This window comes from Lissotriton vulgaris, chromosome 3_1 (genome assembly GCF_964263255.1).
Source record: "Lissotriton vulgaris chromosome 3_1, aLisVul1.2, whole genome shotgun sequence".
NCBI lineage: Eukaryota > Metazoa > Chordata > Amphibia > Caudata > Salamandridae > Lissotriton > Lissotriton vulgaris.
The window spans coordinates 1,916,218,870-1,916,239,721 of NC_141689.1; the positions used below are offsets into that span (position 1 = coordinate 1,916,218,870).

At 46.3% G+C, this 20,852-nt stretch overlaps 1 protein-coding gene across 2 annotated transcripts in view; it reads right to left on the reverse strand.

Moving 5' to 3' along the window:
• MARCHF1 (membrane associated ring-CH-type finger 1) overlaps positions 1–20,852 on the reverse strand; it is a 1,592,900-nt gene that overhangs the window by 152,748 nt on the left and 1,419,300 nt on the right. For both annotated transcript variants that reach the window (XM_086962389.1, XM_086962390.1), the window contains exon 6: positions 8,926–9,073. In XM_086962389.1, coding sequence (XP_086818515.1) covers positions 8,926–9,073 — 148 coding nt within the window. The remainder of the gene's footprint in view (positions 1–8,925; positions 9,074–20,852) is intronic.

Genomic DNA, 20,852 nt, shown 5'->3' on the forward strand with positions numbered 1-20,852 from the left:
GCGAACTTCACGTAGCACTACGCGAGCTGCGTAGTAGCATGTTCTCACTGTGCAAGATGCGTTTTCAATGATTGCAAAGTGCGGACAAGCATCCGGCACTGTGCAATCATTGAAAACGGCATCTTGCACAGTGCAAGCTGTAGTTTTCTGCTGCTCGAGTAGATTATTACTCGAGCGGCAGCTTTCTCAACGCAAACTGGTAGTTTCTCATTGAGAGCGGTCGCGAGCATGCGCAACCACTCACAATGAGAAACCTGACCTCCCCACGTTGAGAATCTCGCCGGGATTTCATTTTGCTTGCTCACGGTCGCGAACATGACGATGAGGACCGCGAACAAGCAAAAAATGACCGCTGCACTACGATACGCTGCACTACGCGTGTTCGCACTGTGCTATGTGCAGCTCGCGTAGTGCGAAGTTGCGCAAACTTCGCAAACTCCGCGAGCGTAGCGTAGTGCTTCGCCCAGGGTTAATCATAACCTAGGGAACATTTATCGCGATGGTACCTTCCTCCCATATGAGTATTTGATGCGGGATGATGGCTTGCCCCCTGGCCATTTCCTTTTATACTGCTCACTGACCACGACACTAGGGAACAAATAGGGTGGCATGGCACAAGAGCACCCTACACACCTCACTATACAGCAGAGGTGTTCTATCTGTGGGGCGTGATCCCCAGGGGGGCTGTGGCGTCATGGAAAGGGGGGGGGGCGTGCATTCCTCAGCTGAAGTATTATTCAGGGACTCTCCTGTGATGTAAAATCGAAGCCGGACAGACAGATGACTTTCTGCCAGTGTGCTGCTTGCCTGAAAGAAATGCAAATGTGCACAATGACTTAATCTGCAATTGTGACGGGAAATCTGCAAATGTACAGGATACTTGGGAGCCGGTGCTGGCTTTCATTGATTGAATCACTTGAAGATTATTTTTGAGTGGTAGTTCAAAGAGTTAAAACTGAGCTGCAAAATGCGTGCTTTTAATTGCCATTGTATTTACATAGCACTTACTATTCCTGAGGAGGTGTTGAGAACACTTCTGTTAAAAAATAAATAGCATTACCTACGGTCTGGGTATTACCAAAAACTTTGTTTTGGAAGCACCATTTTATCGTAAAACTGTTTGCACATTTTGTGGGAGTTTATCTTATACTATGTGAAATGTAAGAATACACTATTGACTTACATATTCAGTGCTTTCAGTCACAGGCTATGACCTCGTAGCACTAAAAATACACAAGTCACTATTCCCCACTGCACCAACCGAGATTTAATTCTGTGGCTCTCTGGTTGCACACAGACATCTGCAGTGCATTAACTAATAGAGGTTTCATAATGTGCTATATTGCATTTCCCACCGAGTAACAACTTTTTATATTTATTTATTTTTCCTTTAAGTTGCCCGTTATGTTATATGTAGCTACCTGTTGGTGAAAGACCTAAAAACGTGCAGTAGAATTTTTTTAGCCACATCTTTGACCCCACCCCACATTCAGGCTCTCAAGGCACTCTAGCCACCTCCCCCCCACACTCCCACACAAGACTAAAGTCAACAACAGCAGCAAACTAATATAACCAATAGTTAATTTTTGCAAAAATAGAAGTGTCTGTTTTCACAATGTTAAAAAGAAAATCTTTTTAGAAAAACAGCATTAAAGAAGATTAAGGGACCACTTCCTCCCCTGGAACTAATGTAAGCATCCTTACAGTTCATCAGTAATGATTTTAAATGGTGTGTTTTAATGATGATGAATGATGTTCAGCAACCTCCAGTTCCATGCAGCTGTAAAAGCCAGGCCCTCAGCATCCCATGAAATTTAGTATGGTTCTCCTTGGACACCTTGCACTAAAGTTGCTTAGAAAACCAGCGGTTCTTTTAGGCCGAACGATCTCATGAATGTTAAAAACACCCTGGGTCTTAAGGTATGTTTTTTGAGCACCCACCAATCGGTAATAGACAAAAGGGTAGTATAGAGGCGGGAAAGACTTAACGTTATATTGTAATTGATGTATTCATTGCATATTTATTGAGACATTTTTCTGTATGTTTCATGTTCTAGTGCTCACAAATAAGTGAAGGAAATGTGCAGTGGTAAATAAGAATATTTAAAACGTGCAGCAGTTCAACACTACAAGATGCTTAGACTCCTTTGTGCATTTATTTATATAATAAAAAGGGTGTGAACTTGATCTGTGGTCGATGGCGTTTCGATCTCATAAAATTGAGATCATCATCAGGACAAGGTGTGATAAAAACAACAACTGCAGGATCAAGAATTTGAGAACCCTATGGAACCTGCATAGTTATTGATTGTTAATCATTAAATACTTGCCTAGTGGGTAAATTATGGTAATCATAATTATTTTGTGTGTAGCGCTGCTTTCAAATTTGGCTTGAACTTTCAATAATACCATCAGCAGATACAGACTTTCATTAAGCCCCGAAGAAGTCCCATGAAAGATGAAACGCACTGGCAAGCAATTGTGTGGTGCTTTTTAAAAGAATAAAGTGTTTTTCAATAAAAGGATTATACTGGATACAATCAAGAAACACGACCATCTGTTATTTTCATTTGGGAAGCCAGTTATCAATTTGTTGTTCTATTGCTCAAATATGATGTACTAGGATAGCCATACATAAAAGTACTTGTTTTTCTCTGGTGCAGGGTCAACCTTGTGTATCTGTTCTCTTGACTAAACACAATATATGTGCAGAATGAGAGAGGCGAGGGCTCAGGTTTCTTTAAATGTTGTATTTCTCAAAACTGGAGTTTTTTGTCTAATTCTTGATGCATATGTTGTTGGCCCTCTTGGTGGGCTACTATGTTCGTATCACATCTTACCTTCCATGTGGTTGGGTTCAACCTGACTGACACCTGCATGTTGATGTATGGCTAATCTGTCTCAGCCCTGTCTTATTGTGTAGAACACAAGTTTTAGTACGTAATAGCACTCAGTTTCTTGGGAGCTATACTGGCTATGTAACTGCAACATGTCTCCTTGTTTCTACAATTTGTTACCAACCCGAAAAAAACCAACCCAATAAACAGATTCAAACATTCAAACAAAAAAAGAGAGTCCAAAGGACAGAACCTGGAACTGGTTGTCGGCATAGTTGACGGCAACTTGGAGGAAACATTAGAAAGTGTAGTGAATGGGTATGTGTAAGTAGGCATCCAAGAGTTCACCGGAACAAAGAAACTCCCTTGCTGATTAGAGTCATTATGGACTGAAGGGATCCATTTTGAATGTTTGATGAGGCACGTACTCGTTGACTTCCTTGTAGTCAAGGACTAGGCAAAACTCCCCTGATGCCTTCTATACTGTGAAAAGAATTGAAAAAAAAAGTGTCAGAATCCTTCCTTCTGAGGAGCTTTTAGGAAGACTGGGGCATATTACCAAGCAATAGCGATAATTATCGCTATTGCTTGGTTAGCGTGAAAAAATGATTGCTGAGCTGCGGCGATTTTTATCGCAGATAAACCTTGGTATTACCAGTGTTTATCGCAAATGCGATAAAAATCGGCCGCAATGCATGAATATCGCTGAAAAGTCAGCGATATTCATGCATTAGTGAGCTAATGCTCTTAGCCATGTTATCCACCTCCCATTGGATAACATGGCTAAGAACTGCTCAGGGCAGGTGTTAGCTTTTGGAGATATTTGCGCTTAGCGCGAATATCTCCAAAAGTTAGTAATAGGAGATAGCGATGTTAGCGACTGTTTCCAGTCGCTAACATCTTGGCACGCCCACTTTGCATGTCATTAGTGATAAATATCACTGACATGCAAAGTGGGGCCCAAGATGGTCGCTATCTCCTACTAGCTGTCGCTAACTCGTGTTAGCGACAGCTAGGTAATAGGGAGATAATTTTATCTCCTCTTTCTTGGCTTTAAAAGCCAAAAGAGCGGAGATAAACCCCCTTGATAATATGCCCCACTGTTGTTTTTCAAAAGAGATTGTATTCCCTTCAGCAGGACTTACTGATTAATAGGACAGTTTGGCGAAAATGATGAGGAGGAAGTCTGGAGAAAGGAATCTGGTACCAACAGATTTTATTTATATTGGTCAAGCATCTAATTCCTTGGTATTCCAAACATCCTTGAAGTCCAGTTGTCCGCCCGACACTGTGGCATAGTCATGCTTGAGGAGGCTGAGGCATAGACATTTGAGCTATGGACAACTGTTGATGTGTCCACAACAGCGGTGCCCAAGCTGAGACCCCTGCCTCTTAAGTGCTGGGCACCATGTTTTGAGTGCCTTGAAAAAAAGCTTTTCCAAAGGCAACACCACTCCCTCTAGCATAAGGCTTTGATGGAGCTTTATGTTTCTCATTTTCCACAGGTTGCTTTACTAAATCTTCAAGCTCTGGGTCAAAGATTTTGGAGCCTGTCAAAGAAAGCTTGCATAATATCTCCAAGAACGTTTTCAGATGTGTCTCCTGGCAACAATAGCTTTTACCAATGCTGCTCGCATATGTTATTGAAGGATACGTTCGAAAGAAACAGACTTGTTCCATGAGCAATAAAATAGATAGATGAGCAATCTGTTCCCTCATTCCTTTGTTCTTCAAGAAAGTGAAAGTATTGAAGGAGAGACTGGACAACATATCTAATGTCTGCACTTGCACTGATAGTGAAGTTGGATATAGAGTCAGCAAAGTAAGTTTCAATCTTCTTATCCACTAACTCTGACGTCGACACGTCTTCAGAAATTACTGTCCCTTGAGAAGCCAGATCAGCCATAAGGTTATCCACCATTACTGGGCAGGACATACTTCTGCAAAACCTGCTGTTACCCACACATGGACTAAAAAAATGAAAATATTTGGTTTTTAGAATCTTTCCATTCTTGGGTAAGGACTTTGCTCACTGCGCTGTGAAGTGGTAAGGATTCTAGTTCCGGATATTTATACTTCAGGAAAACATCCTCCTTCAAAGGAGGGGCCAGAGGATCGAATCCCAAATTCTCTTGAAGTGTTTAAGCACTTGCAACAGCTCAGTGCCCTGCACAAAAAGTCCTTTAATCTTCTCACCATCATAAACCCTACTACCGTCTTCCTTATCCAGCCTTGGGACTTTAGGCATAACCAGAGAGTCTACAGCTGTATTAATTATCCTTTGCAAAGTAGCCATGTCAGGCAGCACTGAAGAACCTGCACTAACCTGGCTGTGCAACCCTTGTAGAAGAAAAGTAGCCCATGCCATCCATAATGGAGCTTGTTCGGCGAAGATGGTGCCATCCCTGACACAGGCTTAGAAAATAAACCAAACTGTATATTGTAGGAAGCTGGCTCTGTATATAATATACAGTGCACAGAGTACAGGAGGTCCCCAGAGGTGTAGCATAGACTAAATTAGATAAGTAATAACAGCTCTCTTTGTGGTAGTGTGGGTGAGCAGTTCGGGTATGTTAACAATTTATTGTATTCACTCACTCAAGGCTGATGGCACACACTCAGTGACAGAATCCAGACCAATTAGGTAAGTATAAGAAAGTATACTTATAATTTATTTTGTAGAACCAAGCATGACTTGGCATAGGTAAGTAAGAAATACTTTCAAATACAAAGCTGGACACAGAAATGCAATTGTGGATTGAATTGGAATTGTTTATAGGTTTGTATTTCTTTTTAAAATAGTTCAAAATACAGTAAGATTACTTTTGATTACTTTTGCTTTACTTTTTGATTACATCGACTATTCGGGGTGATATGCCTAGATATCCCACTGTGGATCCTATAATATTAAGGTAAGTAAGACTTTTTCATGTTTACAGTACAGTTACTTTTTCTCTCATAAAAAGCACAGGTCCACACAGACGATTTTAGGAACAGAAAACTTGTAACATTGGTTCCTTTGGGAAAAAGAGTGTTAACGGTTCACAGGTAAGTAAACAACTTATGAATATGAGTTTTGGGGTTTAGGAACAAGATTCCCAAAGGTCCAGGTTGGCACTCAAATTTTACTGGGGGGGCCATGTGCAGTGTGCAGGGGCCCAATGTTAGCCATTGGGGCTAAGGGGGCCTTCGGTCAGGGACTGCTCATGAGCAGGCCACTCGGTTGTGGGAGCAAAGCTCTTGGGGTTAGGATCAGCACTGTAGGGGCCATCAATCAGCATAGGAGCTGCACCACCAGCAGCACAGGAGCTGGCGGATGCAGAGTGCTAAGGGGAAGTCGGGGACTACGTGGGTTGCAATGGAGATCTCCAGTTCGGGAAAAGATACTGCAGGCTCGGTCAGGGAGGCTTCCTAAAGGCGATCACTGGCTGGAAATCTACGTTGGGTTCTTGGGGGATGCCCAGACACCATTGGTTGGGCCACCCAAGGCCGTGGGACATCAGGTGCAGGGTTGTCCTTTAGCATTGGGTCTTCTTACCAGCTTCGGTCGCGGAGACCCTTCAGGTTGAGGCTGCAGGCACCAGATTGAGGTAGGTTAGGGATCACCAGATTCCAATTCAGGGTCGCTGGCGAGACCTCATTGTGGTGTTGGGCCACTCAAACTTGGGCTGTGGGCGTCAGGTCCAGAGTGATCCAGAACCCCCTGGATTCGGCTTCTGTGTTAGAAGTCTCTGCTTGAGCAAGTCAGGTGCTCACGGGAGACAGAGTCTGTAAGTTGAGTGCAGAGTAGGCCCTCCGGGCTCTGGAGAGCTACTGGCTGCTGGACTTGCTGGGGTTTTCACTGTAGTCAGGTCAGAGTCGGGACAGGCTAGTACGGCTAGGGCCAAAACAGTTGGCGTCCTCTTCTTTCTGGGTCAGCACAGCTCTTCAGATTACTCTTTCTTCCCCGAATCTGAGGAGGAAAGGTTCAGGGTTACCCCTAAATAATACATTTAGGGGCATTTACAGGGCTGAGTATATCCCCTAGTATGCCACCCTCCAGTGTCAAGGGAGCATGAGCCTCTTCCCAATTGCCTGGGTCCCCTCATCTTCAAGATGGTGGAGACTGAGATGTGTGTTTCACCTCGCCTCCCTCACCTGAGGGGTGGGGTTGGCAAGGGTGGGCACAACTCTCCTCCTAACTTGGTTTTCCCATGATTCTCCCCCTCAAAGGGGGGGTCAAAACCGGTGGGAGGCAGTTGCTGGGAGCAGCAAAAGGCAGGGGCTGCTCACAAAGGCGGCAGGCCTTTGAAGCTTCCTCTTTGTGAACCCAGTCCATCCTGGGGGAGGAGGCATTACACCTCTGCCCAGGATGGCCTTTGTCTCCGGACCCAGATGGTGGAGGCTCTCTACCCAGGGTGTCAGAAACCTGTCTGGGGTGGCAAATGGTGGGCGACCATTCAGGAACCACACCAGGGCTGATCACTTTTCAGAGGGCATCTTTAAGATGCCCCCTGTATGCATTTAACATTAAATCTCACACTGGCATCAGTGTGGGTTTAATGTGCTGAGAAGTTTGCTACCGAAGTTCCTAGTTTTCAGTGATGCCTTTATGGAGCTGTAGAGTTCGTAATGACCAACTCCCAGACCATATACTCTTTATGGCTTCACTGCACTTGCAATGTCTAAGAATGGACTTAGACACTGTAGGAGTACAGTGTTCATGCAACTGGACCCTCACCTGTGGTCTAGTGCACCCTGCTAGAGGGGTGGCCTACATAGGCCATAGGCAGTGGGTTCCAGGCATGCATGCAGGGATGTGTGCCATATCGACGCTTCACTTTTATCTGCACCAAAACAAATAGCCTGTATTGGTAGTGTGTGGGAGTTAAGGTACAGGGCCTCAAAGGCTGGCACAATACATGCAGCAGCCCTTAGAGGCCTTTCCTGGTCACAGTGCCTTTGGTGCCCATTGTTCCTTTTAAAAGGGGCTTACCTGTGGCCAGAAAGGTGCCAATTGTGGGTAAAAAGGTATAGCTTTGGGAAAGAACACAGGCCCTGGGAACCTGATTGCTAGGGACCCAGGGCACATGAAGTAAAAAATGTATCATATGTCAGGCAAAACGTTGGGGTAATCATGCAAAAAAGGGGCACTTTCCTACATACAGAACTTCAAATTTGAAAATCACCAGAAGCAAAAGAATCAGATCTGCATGTAGCCTGATCCACATGCTTACTGTGGTTCTCCAGAGACCCCCTGATGAGTCTCAAAAAGAGCTTGTGAGGTCCTGAATGCTCAGCAGTCAGTTAAGACCTCTACCTGTGTAAATAGACACAGCTATAGCAGATCTCTTAACCAAAAAAAACACATGGTTAACTAAGTATGGGAAATAAAACTAAGTAGACTACATAACGATCATTCACCTTGGCTGGCAAAGAGGTCTGAATGACAAAGTAAAAAACAAGAGTTGTGGGGACATTCTTAAGGTATCCGAGAGGACAGTCTCCATCTTGGGTGTATTTTTTTTTAGAGTGGCTAGGCAATCAAGGTCTGTGAAGACAGAAGTTTCTTCATACAGTAAAGACTGCAAGAGAAAAACTGACGAAGAGATAATGTGATCATAAAATACATGAAATATTTATATAGTGCCCAATTATGCCCCAGTCCAATTATCTCCATCTACATACCTCATCTCTCCCACACACTGGCTACCATTTGTTGTGACTATGACTTGGAACCAGCACTTACTCGACTGTCCACAAGACTGCCTTTTGGTGATCTGTTCTCTTTATTTCTGGAATGTTCCATCATCCAATTGCAATGAAACTGAGCAAAAAGTCTTATATAGCCACTATCTTTTCATGGTTTTAAATCCAAAAAAGACCTATGCCTGTTTGAGTAAATATTTGTTCTTCCAACAATACTAAAATAATTGTAATGCAATGCAACATATACATCTTATTGGAAAAAGAACAATTGTGTAAATATTGCTCCGCTGTTTAGAGATTTAACCAAATGTTAACTTGCAAATCCATACCTCGCAGTGCTCAGGTCAACCTTGTGAAAACTGCTGAAGGAGTTGAAATTAAAGAAAAAATATACGCTTACCATTGTCATTGCCTTGCTTTATTTCTTCTGCAGTTCGATCTATTAACACATACAACGACCAAACTACGCATGTGATGGCGATAACATGGAACGTCACTGAACAGACAATCTTTCTTCTCTCGCTTGTTGACATCTGTAGTTTCTCCCACTACAATGAGAAGAATCAAAGACACAGTTCATGAGTTAGTATTCGTATACTGATGCGGGGGAGCACCACAACATGTAGATGTCTACTTTCACAACAATTTGAGTTATATATTGGCAAACTCTGAGAAAATAATCATTTCACAGGAAGGAGCAAAGTTCTACTGGAAGGGGGATGGTGGATAGACAGATGAAGGCAAAAATTAATACTCCATAGAGAAATACAGTGTTCCAGTTCCAAAACATTGGTGAAGATGTTAGAGGGAGAGCACAGAGTTACTAATGAAATTGTGTCAGTAATAAGCTATGGCAAAGCCACTGTGCCTCGCCTTTACGAGAGATATTGGCTTAGTCAATTTCTTTTAGCAGTGTTGTACAGCAGTGCGGCTTAAATTTAGGAAAAAAATTACAATGACAAAGCTAGCGCTGATCGCGAGCAGCGGTCATCCATTTTCTTAGTATATAAAAATTCTCTGCCTTCACAAAAAGTTGAATTCTCTTATGTCTGAACTAAAGTTTGCTCTGTTGGTCCCCTTGAAAACAGCACCACAAAGGCCATGCAGAGCGGCGAGAGCATCACTGTTTGTATCTTTGTAGCATCTGAAACCCATTGACGTGACTTTTAGGTGCGTTTTCTCTGGTGGGATAGGAGGGGCAAGCACCAAAGGGGGACTTGAGAGGTGGATGGAGCAAGCAACAACGGTGGAGGGGTGGATCGGCCAAGAAACAGTGCAGGAGGAGGGTGGGGAGGGAAAGTAAGAATGCGGGAGGCGGTACAGGGGAGAGAGGAAGGGGGTGCATGTAAAAGGAAAGAAAGCACATCTAAGAGCAGCAGGCAGTGGAAGGACACTGGGCAAGGGAACCAGTATTTGGGAAAATGCTCCAGTGTAGGGACAAACACATGAAGAGGAAGTGGTGCCAGTACTCGCTGACCAAAAAAAGCAAGAAAATAAGAGTGACAATGAAGCCAACCAGTGGTGAGCAATAGGCGGGCTCTATGCCCTCTGTAAGTAAATAAAATGTCTTGCAGGTAACAGTGCCTGCGCTGCCTCAGGCAAGACCTAAAGTATAGAGAGTAGGGTTGGAATGCGAAGAGAGGGGGCAAACAAATGACAGTGCCCCTAAAACATTTAAGCAAGAGAGTGTTCAAGAAAGAAATGGGGATGTGTCCTGCCTGAGGGGAAACAGCCTTTACCTTGCAGCCTTTACCACTCAGGACCTTTATCATGCAGTGGTTAATACTTTGGTAAGTACCACATATGTATATATATATGTACCTTTACCATACAGTACTTTACTATGTAGGTGCGTATTTTTTTTATAATATACTTTTTATGTTAATTAACAATGTCATTTTTAGAATTCAGGGGTGGCTAAAGGTAGGGGAAGATAACTTGAGGTTTCAGGGGTGAGCTGAGGTAAAGAGGATTCAGGGGTGACCAGAGGTACAGGAATGTGAGGGTGTCTTGAGGGTTTGGGGGGGCAGAGGTAAAGGGAGTTGAGGGTGAATTGAGAGCTCTGATGGTAGGTGGAGGTAAAGTGGGATAAGGCTGACAAGGGTTCGGGGTCGGTGGAAGTAAAGGGAGGACAGAGTGACTTGAGAGTTCAAGGGCGGCCAGAGGTAAAGGAAGGTGAGGGTGACTTTAGGGTTCAGGGATGGACAGAGGTAAAAGGAGGTGAGAGTGACATGAGTTCATGGGCAGCTCCTCCACTATGGCAGAGGAGCGTCCCCCCACTGCTTTAACCAGCAGACATGTGTAAAACAAAATGATAATAAAGCATTTAATAAAACTGCTTTATTATCGTTTTATTTGACACCAGAACTGCAGCCGAGTCTTGAGGGGAGGGCCATCCTCTGTGGGACAGCAACAGGAGGTGTGGAAATTAGCAATATTATTGTACATAAGCAGCGTTCATTTGCCTTCTCCCATCCCCCTCCCTGTAGGCACCATGAATATCGTGAAACGTTGACCGCATCATTCCGCCAGTAAAAAGCCTGTGCCCATATGTACATGACAGCCATTTTAGGCACCATGGCCTTTTTTCCCGCTCATTGGAATCCCCGGCTTCCCTCCTGCGCACATTTGAACACCCCCCCCCACTCTCACATGCATAGACCATAAAACCCTCTCCCTCTGCGCGACCCTGCTCTGAAAAGTAACCCTCCTGCTTGACCCATGCACCCCCCCATTGAAGAAGCATCCTTCGCCTCAGCTGACATAACCCCCCCCAGCTGTACCTGACTGCCCCCGCTCTCTCATGTACGGGTCATAAGATCTCTCTCTCTCTGTGCGACTCTGTCCCTGGGAATCACACCTGACCATCACCTCCCTTCTTCCCATGAATACCCCTCCCTTGATGACCCCTCCACTGAGCCCGATTGTCCGCACGGACCACTGGTCATCCCCTTCGCCTGAGGATACAGTTTGTTGCCCACCACTGTATGCACTCGCCCCTCTTCAAAAAGAGCTACTATTGATCATGACCTCCCCACCCCTCCGAGAATCGATCAGGCGCACACATTCCAAAGGAATCAGCGGAGCACTCAGCTGAGTGATAGCCCCCTCCCATTGTATGGGGTGAGGACCTCTACTGTAGCCACGTGTTGGATTGCGCCAGAGCGGGGAGGGGTCGGGGATGTCTTTTCCTTGCTTCACAATGTCATTATTGTAATAAGGAATGATTGTGATGTATAAAAGGCGATGTCTCAGAGAACTTGTTAGAGCACCTCCCGAAAGACACTGTGTTTCGTGTCCGAAATGACAGGCTCTCCTCATGAGAAATAAAACTCTGTTCTTGTGTTCCTGCTTCCAGCGCCCGTCTCTTTATTTTGTAACTATTCAGAATGGGAACTAAGAGGCGTCTTGCGCCAGCAGCCTGGGCATCGGTTGTACTCTGGACTGCTTTTTCCTCGATTGGCGTCCCAACGTGGGGCCCACCAGTGACATAGGGTCCAGTAAGAGAGGTCCAGACGATGGGGTGAACATCTAAAAAAATTGGAGTATACCTGCCTTGAGAGGGCCCTCGTCCGGCTGCCGATTGAATGAACTTCACCGATTCTGAACGGACCTCTCTCGAGTGACCTATTGTCCTGGCTGGAAGCCCACAGGAATGCTGCATGGAGTAAGAGAACGATCAGGCGCTGGAAAGGGAAGACGAAGAACTGTCCACATGGTCCGGTCCGGGTAAGATTAAGTGGGGCGTTTTTTTTTTTTCACGCCTGATTGGTAGGATGGCTTTACCCATCTGATTGATTGATTGATTGATTGTATTGGAATTGGTATTTAAATACTGATATTGTTCGCTTATTGGTTCATTTAGCTTTGGTTGCTACTTGAAATGTTGGTTCTCTTCTTGAGACGAGACATTCTCTGTTTGCAAACAGCGGCGAATAGGAACGTTCGTCTCTCTTTGCAGATAGAGAAGGGTAGGTAATGCAGACTTTTGTCCCCGTTGTAATCCGTCATGCCTACCTTTCTCCCCACTGATTGTTTGATATCGATTTATATCGATTGTTGCTCTTTGAGATCTTCCCTGTCTACAAACAGAGACGAATAGGAATATTCCGTCTCCCTTTGCAGAGAGCGAAGGACAGGTAATGCAGACGTTTGTCCCCGTTGTAATCCGTCATGCCTGTTTTTCTCCCCACTGATTGATTGATTGACTGGACATTTATTGTTCAAGGAATAGTTCGTTTGAGGTATTTTCTGTTTGCAAATAACGTGGAATAGAAATATTCTGTCTAGTCTTTGCAAATAGTAAAGGGTAGGTAATGCAGACTTTTGTCCCCGTTGTAATCCGTCATGCCTACCCACTCCCCACTGATTGATAATCTAGTTCCACCCGGACCATTTATTGGAGGTAGATCATCCGGCTCAACCGGAGAGTATCCCTGATAAAAGGACATATAAAATATGAAGTGATCACCGAATCCTGTTAACAGAAACTTTAGCATGAGACACACACTAGAAAAGGAAGGAAAAAGAAATCGAGCTAAGTCAGTAGCCCACTGATGAGTTTCCGACTTCACTAAAAATAAGAAACATTAGAAATAGTCCGTAATAAGAAATATAAAATGGCGAAAGAAGCCAAGCTTGACGCCTAGACAGCCACGAGGTAGCTAGGCCCCGCCGCCCCCTCGCTATCCAAAGCATGTCTGTCCCACCGCCCGCCACGTCCAAATAACGGTCACATGAAATAGATACAAATCAGCAGATACCTACACCCATTCCGGAAGCTCCCGAAGTGCAACAGGTCCGCGGTTATGCCCATCCGGAAGGCGAGGCCTCAACACGTGCAGAGCAGGGCCCGGCTGGCCGCCATCGGAAGGGGAGGCTGTGGGGCGGACGGCCCGAAAGTTGTAATGGTCTCCCCTTTCTCTTCTTTTGGCTGCCCTGCGGGCCGCGGGGAGGGGGGATGTCTTGCCTCCGCCACCGACCCCCCCCCCCTCTATCGCCTGCTCCGGCCATCAGAAAAACAAAACCGGAGCCGAGGTCAGCAGCACCCTTCTGCGACAACACTGGAGGGTTGACAGGCAGCGCCCTGCTTCGACAACACTGGAGGGTTGCACACGGCGGCACTACTTCTTTCTTTTATGATGGCCCTGACAACGGAGGGGGGGGGATGTCTTGCACATGCCACCAACCCCCCCTCCCCCTCGCATCGCCTGGTCTGGCCGCTACGAAAAGTCCAGAGAAAACGGTGCCCTGCAGGCCGCGGGGGGGGATGTCTTGCTGCCTCCGACCCCCCCCCTCTCTTCATTGCCTGGTACGACCATCCCAAAGTGCTGGAGCCGAGAAACGGCGTGGGGTCGCTGGAAGGGGGAAGCGGCGCAAACGAGCCTCCCCCACCTCCCCAGGTGGAGGCTTCCAGCGACACCCCAACGCTTCGATCAACAGGGTCCCAATCGAAAAACGGCTTTTGGCCCAGGACTGGTGCACGTCCTGCGCTCTTCTCCTCGACCTTGAAGATTCTAGAAGAGCCGGGGGGGCGACCCCTCCACGGGCACCCCCGCCCCCGCCCCCATCCCCCGATGGAAACCACGAGACGTCGGCGCACTCCAGCCGGCGCCAGCCTCAGTTTTGAAATGACTAAAGTCCTGCAAAAATACAGATTTGTTCAGTTCCGGTGGAACACCAGAGTGACCCGGTAGGAGAGATTGTTGCCTCCCTCCCCACTTTTGACTGATGGTTCATATCGCCAGTCTGTTACCCTATTGCGAAAAACTCTTTGAACTGCCAAAAAGAGGTTCTGGTCCAACCACGAGTCAGTGGAGACAATCTGACTGTACTGGGACCTGCCTGACCTCGCCCAAAATGGCGCCGATATAAATGAAACTTTCAGCTCTTTGTTGTACCCTGATTGCTCAAGCCTTGATATTCTGAGATATGTATGTAGTTTTTGGACAATGAAAGTAGATAAGATGGATATTGATAATGTGTTCAGAAAAGGAAGTGATATAAGATGGATATTGATTATGTGTTGGGACAATGAACTGGTATAGGGTGGGTACCAATTATGTGTTAAAGCAATGAATTGATCTGAAATAGGTACTAATTGAGCATTCGGACAATGAATTGATACTAAGTTTTAACGCACCATGGTTATTGAAAGTTTGACTTTTCGACATTTATGATGCTTACTCCCAATGAATTTCGATACGATGTTATTGCACTTGCCGCACTTTATATTATGAAATGAATGGCCACCGACTTCGTCCCCCTCACGCCCGGCTCCAGTCTGCTCTGTGGCCGGCCCACTGGGTTGCAGGCTCGTATTTGTGCGCCAACATTTTTATTAAAGGTTTTTAAAAAAAAACAAGTACAACTGTAGCGATTGCATTAATGAGTTTCGAATGTGTTACTACTGTCTCCGATATAAGCGAAAGGTAAGCAGCTTTATTAAGGTTGAAGGTTAAAAAGCCCAATACTTAAGCCGTTACGTTGTATGCCACAGGCAGCAGGAAAAACGTTTTAGATGCCCGTAAGCAATACTGAAGAAACGCCACCTGGCCACCACACTCGCACCTGATCTAAAAGACCACGCTCGAGTGATTCATGCGGATACGCAGAACACCAATGATTATGTTTCTAACACTACTGGTCCCTCTGGGCTTAAACACCGAGATGGTAGAAATTGCACCGTGTGGAGATAGGTCGAGTATGTGGTAAGTAAAAACATTTTCGGATTTGTGCGCGCTGATGTGTTTTGAATGTTGCCCCCACCCCCCCTTCTTTCTCCTCCCATCTGCAGGTCACGTCAGAACATCGGCTGAGGTATGGAGGAGTGATGACCGAACGACCGACGGAGGGGGAAGTAGGGAATTGGAGCATAGTGCTTATACATGACGAGCTTTGTAAGATGTAACACCCCCCTTACTTGGACATGACTGTTCCTCCCTCAGAACCTAGTGATTGGGAGGATGGACTGACGTAGATACTCGACGGGTTAGTACGATATGACAGACTATGACTCGAACCAGCACGCCAGATAATGCAACTATGACGTTTAACTAGATAGGGAAAGGACAAGGAAAGTTCCGGGGTAAGGTTTACCTAAGCACCGCCCGTCTGGAAGACTAGGAATGCTGTTAATATTTAAAAAAAAAAAAAAAAAACGTGTACCACCTCCTTCTCGCACCCTTATAGATATAGCTAAGCTGTCCAACTGTTCTCCCGATTAATGCCCTCCGTTGCCTCAGCCTGGAGAACCTTTTCGCCAAAAGGGAGAAAAGGAAAAATGATTCAAAGATCCCACCGTGAGCAGTAACCCGACCAGGTTAATTCCTGACCAACTGACCGAGGTGTAAGTATTAGTAACCGAGAACACTCGCAAAGATGGCAAACGAGAGGAAAAGGAGGAAAAAGGTAAAAGGAGCTCAGAACGTAGATAAATAGGATACTAAAGATGCGCAGCATGCAGAAAGAGATCTTTTTGGCCAATAACTGTTCTATGTTTTGTCGTGAATTTTTTGTACGTAACACACGTACTGTCTTCCCTTGTCCGAGTTTGTGTGTATGTAATGTATGGGATTATGTCTTCCCTCTGTTTTCGTTTCCGTGTTACCTGACCCCTGCCGTTCTGCGTTGTGAACGCACTAAATGACCTATTACCGTACACGTCTCTCTCTCTCTCTCTCTCTCTCTCTCTACCTTTCTACATGTCATACGTGTACCGAATGGCTCGTTTAGAATGCGGACGACTCTCACTCTCTATGAGAACCCCCCTCCCCCCTATTGCCTCTTCCTTTTTGTGGTAAAATTGTGCCCCGCCGGCACCAGCCTAATTGGATACTTATTGAACGCGAAGGTGTTCAGCAAAATTGACAGAAACGAAAATGATTGTGACTCGCCATGTTACTACCTCTCCTTTCTGCAAAATGAAAGAACTTGAATTGGCTAAGAAGGAAGGGACAGGTAAGACGGCTGATGTCCCCTAATCTGGCCCTTTTATAGGGGGACTATATGTCAATGGCATCCTATTTTCCAGTCCGTTAGAGATACAAGCCCCAATGTCCAGATTGATCCCCAATGCCCAGATTGCCCCACCTCACTGCACTCAAGCGCGAATGTCCAAAGCGTCCCCGCCTCTCTCTGACCCCTGCTCCATATCAGCTGTCCTCGAAGTATAACTGATGACCTTGATTAACTGTCACTCCTCGATGAAAGCCTGTTTTCCCTCCCCCTCTCTCGATGATAGCCCCCCTGCCCTGTTTTTGAAAGGGTTAGCCGGCATGAAGGATAAATAGACTTGGCACAAACACAGTAGGAATGCCGACATATATACTTCATGGTGGTAGGGTTCTGACTGTGACCGATGAACGTAACCCCCAAGTGCGTAGGATTGAGGGCGGAATTCAAATGCATAAATGTCTTCTCCCGCCAGTTCTCTAAAACTTGTTTTGTACCCATTCCAAGATATACGATCATCGGAGGAGAAGGGTCGGACGTGACGTACAGCCTGGCAGCAGATCTTGAGACACATATGACCTCGACCAAAGGTGGAGCTGCAGAGCAACAAGATACGGGACGAGACAGCAATCTCAAACGTGGAAAATGAAAGGTTGAAGGGCTGCCCTGAAGCCCTCTGTCTGCTAACCCACGTGTGCCTGAAGTCTTCGCCCCCTTTCTGGGCCCGATTGATGGGCCTGCCTGCTCGTTTTCCTTTGATCCCTTGGTCCCTTGATGTGTCCAAGAAAAGACCTGACCCCACCCCGCCCTCTCTTCCCACGACTATCCAACACCCCCTCTTTTCCACATGACTTTTTGACTCAGACAAGAAGAACAGCATTCAGATGGAAATGGGGTTTGCCACAGAAGGAAAAAGGAAATACAGGTGCCGAGCATAAGGCACCTTTAAAGAATTGGTTAGGGAACAGGACTGTGGTCTAACAGCAGAGGACTGACCGCACCCTGCAACGCGTAAGGTTAGATCCGAGCGGGACCTATAGCTCCACCGCCGGTGCTCAACAGCGCCAACGAAAGAAAACGGACTGGAGCCTACCAGTGATGGCTCACTGCTAAAAAGACACTGTGACGAAGACACCCATCAATTTGACTAAATTACTTGTGTCGAACTGAATTCCGCCTTCAACCACTTTGTATTGCTTTCAAAATGTTTTTCGGTCACTTTTAAAAGCTGTACATTGATGCCACCGAAGAGAAAGTCAGGACATTTATACTGTGTAGTATGCTGAACTCTAGGCTTGTATAAGTAACCCAACAACTGTGAATTCATATGTGCTGCATTCCACCAACCGCGTCGATTGTACCATGCTTATATGCAATTCGCTGGTATTTGACAAACGCCATCCCATCGACCACACATGTATTATATGTACGCCCATTAGTTAGGAAATGAACTCACTTATGTTAAAAGCGGCGACTGTGGAAATTAGCAATATTAATGTACATAAGCGGCGTTCATTTGCCTTCTCCCATCCCCCTCCCTGTAGGCACCATGAATACCGTGAAACGTTGACCGCATCATTCCGCCAGTAAAAAGCCCGTGCCCATATGTACATGACAGCCATTTTAGGCACCATGGCCTTTTTTCCCGCTCATTGGAATCCCCGGCTTCCCTCCTGCGCACATTTGAACACCCCCCCCCACTCTCACATGCATAGACCATAAAACCCTCTCCCTCTGCGCGACCCTGCTCTGAAAAGTAACCCTCCTGCTTGACCCACGCACCCCCCCATTGAAGAAGCATCCTTTGCCTCAGCTGACATAACCCCCCCCCCAGCTGTACCTGACTGCCCCCGCTCTCTCATGTACGGGTCATAAGATCTCTCTCTCTCTGTGCGACTCTGTCCCTGGGAATCACACCCCGTGCCTGACCATCACCTCCCTTCTTCCCATGAATACCCCTCCCTTGATGACCCCTCCACTGAGCCCGATTGTCCGCACGGACCACTGGTCATCCCCTTCGCCTGAGGATACAGTTTGTTGCCCACCACTGTATGCACTCGCCCCTCTTCAAAAAGAGCTACTATTGATCATGACCTCCCCACCCCTCCGAGAATCGATCAGGCGCACACATTCCAAAGGAATCAGCGGAGCACTCAGCTGAGTGATAGCCCCCTCCCATTGTATGGGGTGAGGACCTCTACTGTAGCCACGTGTTGGATTGCGCCAGAGCGGGGAGGGGTCGGGGATGTCTTTTCCTTGCTTCACAATGTCATTATTGTAATAAGGAATGTTTGTGATGTATAAAAGGCGATGTCTCAGAGAACTTGTTAGAGCACCTCCCGAAAGACACTGTGTTTCGTGTCCGAAATGACAGGCTCTCCTCATGAGAAATAAAACTCTGTTCTTGTGTTCCTGCTTCCAGCGCCCGTCTCTTTATTTTGTAACTATTCAGAATGGGAACTAAGAGGCGTCTTGCGCCAGCAGCCTGGGCATCGGTTGTACTCTGGACTGCTTTTTCCTCAGAGGAGTGGTGGGCATTGCAAGTGCGCAAGTCAGTTTGGATGGCCGTCTTGGGACGGCCAAACCAATATGTATAGCTACAGGATGTTGCTTTGAGATATCAGCAGTGGTCAGGAACACAGTCTTCTAGTTACTGCTGGAGCATAAAACCAGCCCGCTCCGCCAAATCCTGGTGCTTCTCTCATGCTGGGTAACACCAGCATCAGAGCAGCATCTAGATTGGCGCAGAGGTGTCTGGGAGCCTGTATGTGCATCGTCAACAGCTGAAGAGGCAGCGGGCGGCAGGTAAGTTATATTGTAATTTTTTGTCTCCTGTGCTGCCCCACCACTTATTCCTGCTTGTGGCTGCCACTGCATTAATGTTCAGGTGTGGGTAGAGGTAAAGGGAAGTGAGGGTGACTTTATGGCTTAGGGATGGGTAGAGGGAAAGGGAGGTGAGGGTGACCTGAGGGTTCAGAGGTGAGTAAACATAAATGGCTGTAAGGGTGATTTTTAGGATTTAGGAGTAGGTAGAGGTTAAGGGGGTAACAGTGAATTTAGGGTGCAGTGGCAGGCAGAGGTAAAGGGAGGTAAGCGTAGTTTTAGGGGTATGGTGTGGATAGCGATTAAAGTGAAACATAAAGCTTTTGAAATCACCGCATGTTTTTTAAAACATCTTTTTATTGAACATTTTGAGTTAAAACAGTTCAGCAGCAGTACATCACTTAGCCCATGCTGCCACATTGTTCCCCCCATTGACATCATCCAAGGCAATTTAACAATGACAATGGCATACTGAATCACCTCAGATTGGTGGGGATAGGCCCTCCACTCCTTCACCCGCCCTCCCGACAGGAGACCTCTGGGCCAGTGGAGGGGTCACATATGTTTCCCCTAAATTTGTTCCATTTTCCCCGGACCTGGTCCCATTTCTGGGGGCAACCTCTGTGTTTGAAAACATCTGCTTCGGCAATCATGCACCAATCCATTTCTTGATTCCATTCAGCCAGAGTTGGCGTCTCCGCCACCCCCCGTTTCGCAATCATGAATCCCATGGTTGTTCAGAGCTGCCCAGCACAATCGAAACCAGTGGGTTCCCACACATTCAACAGGCACACCATAGGAGAAAGTGATAATGTGCCCCCAATTGCTTCTTTCATACATTAGATTATCGCTTTCCAGAATCTTTGGATGGGTGTACACTCCCAGATAATGTGAAGGAAGGTGCCAATCCCTCCACATGTTCTCCTACACTTGCATCTTCAAGCCCTCCCATTTTAACAAGTGCAGTACAAGTAATATATGACCTGTGGAGTATTTTTAATTGGAAACGTCGCAAAATTGATGAAATCGCCACCTCACGAGGTGATGCAAGCGCCTCCCTCCAGTCTTCTTCCTCCAGAGCCCCAACGTCTGCCTGCACCCGTTCCCGGAGACTGATTTTTTTGTATGTCAAGGAGATGGCCTTGCTCGGCATATATTCAGAAATGAGTCTACCCTCCAGAGGAGAGGCCTCCGGCAAGTCCTCCCCTCCTGAAACCACCCCACTTGAGAGTGTGTCTTATTTGGAAGTATCTAAAATGTTCCCTATATGCTAATTCACAGTCTTTTTGCAATTCTGCAAATGGGATCATATCCCCCCCACCCAGAGGTCTTTAACCTTTGATATGCCTATGGTATCCTACTCACAAAACCCTCAGCACCGACCCAGTTTCCTTAGGTTTTCTGCCCACCAGAGGGGTGTGGCAAGCGTTACCTTATTACTCCATCCCAGCTGTTTCGTGACTCTGTGCCAGATTACGACCATCTACGCCCTCGGCCCCGTAAGCTGCTGTTTCTTTGGGCTGGTGTAAAGTGCCTCACTGAACCTCCCAA